Genomic DNA, 5808 nt, shown 5'->3' on the forward strand with positions numbered 1-5808 from the left:
GTGAAGCTCGAGCAGGGGTGGGGGAGGGGGAGGGAGGGGAAGAGGGGATGGGTGAGAATCTTCTTTTTACCTGAACGGGAGAGAAAGGGGGTGGAGAGAATCGGTATGAGTTTTCACTTGCTGGTGGCATGGCGCTGTAATTTCCACCAACTCTTGCTTCGCTGTTTTGGAGGAGTTTGGTTTTGCCATCTTCTCCAACTCCTCAAATTTTGCACTAAAGCGAGCGCCAGCTTCTCATTATCAACATCAGGACTTAGGTGGTTCGGTCCAGCTCGGGACCCAGAGTTGGAGAAGCTGGCAGCTGGAGATTTAGTGAACGCGCCCTGAAGTGTCTGATGGTGCTCCTCCCTGGAAGGATGAATTTCGTACTACTTTACTTTGTTAGATACTAGTCTGCAAGGTCCAAGCAACAATAGTCCCTATTTAGCAAGCTCGTCCAAATTTCTGAGGCTTCTTGTAGCAAGTTGGGTTAATTATGCATTTTTTAGAGGTCCTACCTTTTTATTATTTATTCACTAATGGCTTCTTAACTAACAAATTGTATGCACTGTTGTAGCTGGCAATTTCTTCACACTAACAATACAAATAAGGAAATGGTTTTATTAGGGGAAAATACATGTTTATTTTGGATGGTAAAGATCATGTTTCTGTTTTGTTCTTTTCTTGTACATCTTCATTATCTGTTTTTTTAATAATGGATATGTCACTGATGGTGGCAACATATTCTTCAGTTAGTGATGACTGCTGATTTGCATATCGTTATTTTTATCCCAGTTGTTTCAAAGTAACTCATTTTGCTGCAAATGGTTCTGCATGTAGGGTGCCTGTGGATCCTCTTGAGTGGCAGATTTCTCAAGAGATGGCAAATAGCATAGTTGCATCCTTGGCTAACACAATTGGAGCTGCGGAATCTGTATTGAGGGTGGCTGCGACTGGACACGACAAGAAACTCTTGTTCAAGGTATTCTCAGAACTCGACTTCATATGTTCTCTCTGGAGGAACTATTGAGGCAGAGAAATAATCATCTTCGGTCAGTTTTTGTATGTTAACAGCCCTTGCTTGTTAATACCTTGTCGAGATTCTCTGTGAAAATTACAGTTTTGGATGTTTCCAAATTTGTTCTTGCGATACAAAGGGCACGGAGAAAAGAGATCAAATTTCTCTCCTCATTCTAATGCAGTTCTGATGTTTGACCCATCAGCTATGTGCTATAGGGCTTTCATACATGTACTTTAGCTCACTGTAAGATCTGCATCCTTGCATTGCAGGTGGTTTTTACTCTGTATTTCCTAGCAGCTTTGGGAAGGGTTGTCTCAGGCGCTGCTATTGCTTATGCTGGTAATTCGACCACGCTGCTTGATAGTACTGTACTCCCTCCGGTCCTTTTTAGTTCGCATATAAGATTTGACTGAAGTCAAGCCTCGTAAAGTTTGACCAACTTTATAGAAAAAAGTATCAACATTCACAATCTGAAATCAATATCAATAGATGTGTTATGACTTAAAGTTTCATATTGTATAACTTTAGCATGGTAGATGTTGATATTTTTTCATATAAATACGGTCAAACTTTGTGAAGTTTGACTTCAGAGAATTCTAATATGCAGAGTAAAAAGGACCGGAGGGAGTATTTACTTGCGCATGCTTCAGATCTGCTGGCGTAACACCTTCTGCATTTCCATTTGTTGTCTTTGCCAGCTCTGTGCATCTTCTCCCTCTACATGTTCGTGCAAAGCACCGACCAGTTTGACCAGCTTCCTTGGGTTCCTTTAGGAAGAGACTCGCTGGGCGGCGCCCAGGATACCACATGATTTCTTCATGTACATGTCTTGCTGATCCTTTTTTTTCTTCATTGTTCGATTTCTGTATATGGCCATGGAGGCCAATAGCTTGAACCGTCCCCAGTGTTGTTTTAAGATGAACACTGGTGCGCCATGTGTGCAGCCATGTGCGTCCCTTTTTTTAAAGGGGTGATGAGTGTGACATTAATAAAAAAGAAGAGGGCATTCACGCAAGCATAGTAGGGTGAGCAGCTAGAGATTTTTAGAAAGAATCATCTCCCTGAGTTACTCCCTTCGATCCAAAGTAAGTGCCGTGAACTAAAACCGTGACACTTATTTTGGATAGGAGGGAGTATCACTTCCAGGGGAAATGGCAGTCCACAATACACCATGATGGTTCAACAAGTAGTAGCAATGCAATTTTATCCTTTGACATAATCAGAACATGACATTCAAACTGACCAGGCACAGCCTCCTTTTGTCTGCACAACAATAATAGCACCAATTAAGCAGACATAGACCATATGGAAAGAACAAACAAGGAAGTTCATGACTTCACCTGGGGCTTTAATCTATTCTACCACTGCAATATCTAAATCTAATGCTTCTATGGCTTCAAATAACGGAGATGGTTGTTCGTTACAACATTTTCCCTAGTCATTTACGAGACAATGACCCGGGAAGAGTATCCCTGCTTGCTTACCTTTTTCGTGTTGTCATCTTGGTCACCTGTAACAACCAATGTATTCAGGTTTTATTTACCCAACCCTCCCGAGATCAACAAATGTTTTCTTTCTTTGTACTTCCACATGTATACTAATTCAATGGGAAGCAAGACATGAATAAACCAGAAACCAGGAAAGGAAAACGCATGGGTGAGGACCCAATGCCCACCGGCAAGAACAATATGACTGAAATGTTTTCATAAGAACAATATACGAAATGGACAAAAGATGAAGTATATGTGTTTTTCCTGGACATGTAATTAGACCGATGGCATAATCAAAGTTTCTAACACAATTGCAATCCACATGCAGCTGATGCAGAAAAGGCTGCTGTGCACAGTTATGGTTAAGTAGTGGAACCTGGCAAGTTTCCAGCAGAAGCAAGTATCCTCTAGTTTAGCTACACAAAATGATACCGTTGAGGTGGCAAAAAACGTGCTCCTGGGGCGGCTCCGTAGCGAAACCTGGCTCCTCGGAAAAAGCACCCCCGCCGCAGAAGGCCTTGGCCGTGGTGGTGGCGGGGGAGGGGGCTGTTAGCACATAGTCTACCTTGACAAGACCAATCTCCTTTTTGTGCCATGACAGAGTTTTTAGGCTGCCATGACAGCATTTTTTAGGCTCGATTCTGTTGCCATGGCAGCGTTTCGGTAGTTAGCTATATTTTTCAGCACTTTCTGTTAGCTTGGGCCTGCGGACGCGGTCCTCATGCGATCTGAGGAGTAGTTGTAAGCCTGTGCGCTGCGTGCTAGCGTGCTAACGATTGTGCGATGGCACAATCCGGTAGATGGAGCAACACCACAACAAGTTTGTATTTCAACAGAATAAATAGTGAAGGAAGAAAAGCAGCACAGGTGCATGCTGCACAAAATCTCACTCTCTTGTGTTCATCTGCCATTAATAGAGCTCAAGGTTAATTAGGGGCGACAATTGGCATCAGAGCTAGGTTGCGTGATGCGAGACGATGACAAGCTCAAAGGGCAGCAGTGGCATTGTCACGTTTGCCGCCAGCTCCGAAGATCAGCGGGCCCTCATCGACGAGTACTTCATCCCGTGTCTAAAGGGAAGCATCATTAGTCTTGGCCAGCTTGATGAGCATCAATGCGACATCAGCATCCATGGCGGCGTTATGACCCTGTTGTCAGACTGAAGTTGGGTGTCTAATTCTTTAGAAGAGCTCTTACCGGTTCAGTTATCCAACGACGCAGAGAAGATCAGTTAAAGAAGATCTAACGGCTCGTATGACTCGCTGTTACTGTAGCATTTCATATGTAACCGTTACTGTTTATCTTCCTGTCTTAGCCATGGCTATATTGTTTTTTCGGAAAAAAAGCCATGGCTATATTGTAACTCATTCCTATCTCCAGAGAATTCTCTATTATCCTATACTCTTGTACAATACAACTGGAATGGATATTTGCTAGTATATTCGTGTTAAAAATATAATATATGATCTTGATCCACAAACCCTGGCTCGAGTTTGTCACCCCAAATCCCCTCGATCCCCTTTCTGGGTGTGGCAATTGGTATCTAGAGCACATGCATGAGAGATGTCGAGAGTAGATGAGCACGCCCACCACAACGCGAAACGCAGACACGTCACACATCGCAGGCAAGCCATGAGCCCCGCGAGTGGACCCCAACTTACAGGTGGGGATCGAGCTGCACTCACCGGCCTGGACGCATAAGCGACTATCCTCCTAGAACCCCGCCACCACCACATGGCCCAGCTCTAGATAACTTCTGCATTGCCAAATCAGCTCTGATCTTGCCAATCACACTGGGGGGCATAGAAGCCACCCTATCGAAAACCCTACTACCAAGTTCTAGCCAAATTTGACGAGCGGTTAGGAGAACAACAGAACTTATCCCAACCTTCAACCATGATGGAACTGCAATGACAATCGCTAGCCACAGTCCGATAATTACTCAAGCCCCACAAGCACGAAGGGATGAAGATGATACCCAAGAAGGACCTCGTACCAGACCTCCTGAGGGAACGGGCACCCAAGCATAAATGTTGCAAAGCTGCAGGTAACTGACTACATATACATCGTGGTGTGGCGTGGACTTCGTACACCTCTCATGCAACACGGCTCCTATTTTCATTTCCTCACTACTCGCTGTGCTCTCTATAATTTGTGTCGTTGGCTTACCGCTGCCATGTTCTCCTTTATGAATCTTTCCTTTTCCCTCTACCGACACGAGGAATCAAGCATTGCACAGTTAATACGTCTCAAACATATCTGTATCTTTTTTTATTTCTTGCTATGCTTATATTACTTTGGCATTGTTATGTGTATCATTTTGCACCAACCTATTAACTCAGTACCCAGTGTCTATACTGTTTTCTACATGTTTTTGAACTTTCATGAAAATCAATTTTATGGAGCTCTAAAAATTCCTGAAAAAAAATCCAAAAAATATTTTTCATCGAGAAGCTTTTGGACGACATGGACTCCACCTGGGGGGAGTCATGTGGGCCCCAAACAGCTAGGGTGGTTGCATGGTACAGACGTGTGGGCCTCTTGTGGCTGCGCTACATCGCCTCTCTACGACTTTATTTTTCGTTCTTCATGAAAACCCTACATATCGAGGAATCTTTCTGTTTTTGCCGCAGGACCTCTCTGTTACGAAGTGATCCAATCTAGAGGCCTTTTCCGGAACTCAGTCGGAGTGGTAAATCATCTCGGTGGCCATCTCCATCATCTTGAAGGCCAGCATGATTGCTCGTGAGTTGTTTCCTTTGGAGTGTGGATCCATAACAATAGCTAGTTGATTTTCTCTCCCTTGCTTCTCATTTCACGAATCACGTGAGCTGCCATACATGATTGTGATCCATCTGATATAATATGTTGGTGTGTTTGTTGCGATGTGATAAATTGTCACTTTATGATCAGATCTATCTATGGATTTTTTTGAGATCAATTTGGTTTCCTTGTTGCATAATTCTTATTCATATATGCTCTGCGATCTATTTGTTGACATCATGAGTCGAGCGTTGCACGGCTTGCATGGCACGCCCTAGCGGATTTCGCCCACGACCTGTGAGAATATCGTAACACGTATGCAGTGCATCCTCTTCAGGGACATAGCTGCCTCATAGGCATTATGGTCAGTTGACCCCAATAAAATCTGAAAATCCTTCACTAATTTAGTACTAGTCACTAACATTAATAGAAGGATGAACCCAATCCAACTTTTTTTTCTAGCTTCGTCCCTGATCCTCTTAAGACCGCAATAGCCACAAATGGATATGGTGTTGTGCTCTCCTCGACTTTGCACTAAATTTAATTGAAGCAAGT

The 5808-nt window shown here is 43.6% G+C and overlaps 1 protein-coding gene across 1 annotated transcript in view; it reads left to right on the forward strand.

The window, feature by feature from the left end:
• The window catches only part of LOC119314853 (reticulon-like protein B23), a 5718-nt gene extending 3757 nt beyond the window's left edge, over positions 1 to 1961 (forward strand). Inside the window, exons 2-4 of the mRNA XM_037589541.1 lie at positions 820 to 961; positions 1270 to 1339; positions 1699 to 1961. Coding sequence (XP_037445438.1) covers positions 820 to 961; positions 1270 to 1339; positions 1699 to 1811 — 325 coding nt within the window. The 3' untranslated portion in view covers positions 1812 to 1961. The remainder of the gene's footprint in view (positions 1 to 819; positions 962 to 1269; positions 1340 to 1698) is intronic.
• Positions 1962 to 5808: the final 3847 nt, after the last annotated feature.

Source organism: Triticum dicoccoides, chromosome 6A, assembly GCF_002162155.2.
Source record: "Triticum dicoccoides isolate Atlit2015 ecotype Zavitan chromosome 6A, WEW_v2.0, whole genome shotgun sequence".
NCBI lineage: Eukaryota > Viridiplantae > Streptophyta > Magnoliopsida > Poales > Poaceae > Triticum > Triticum dicoccoides.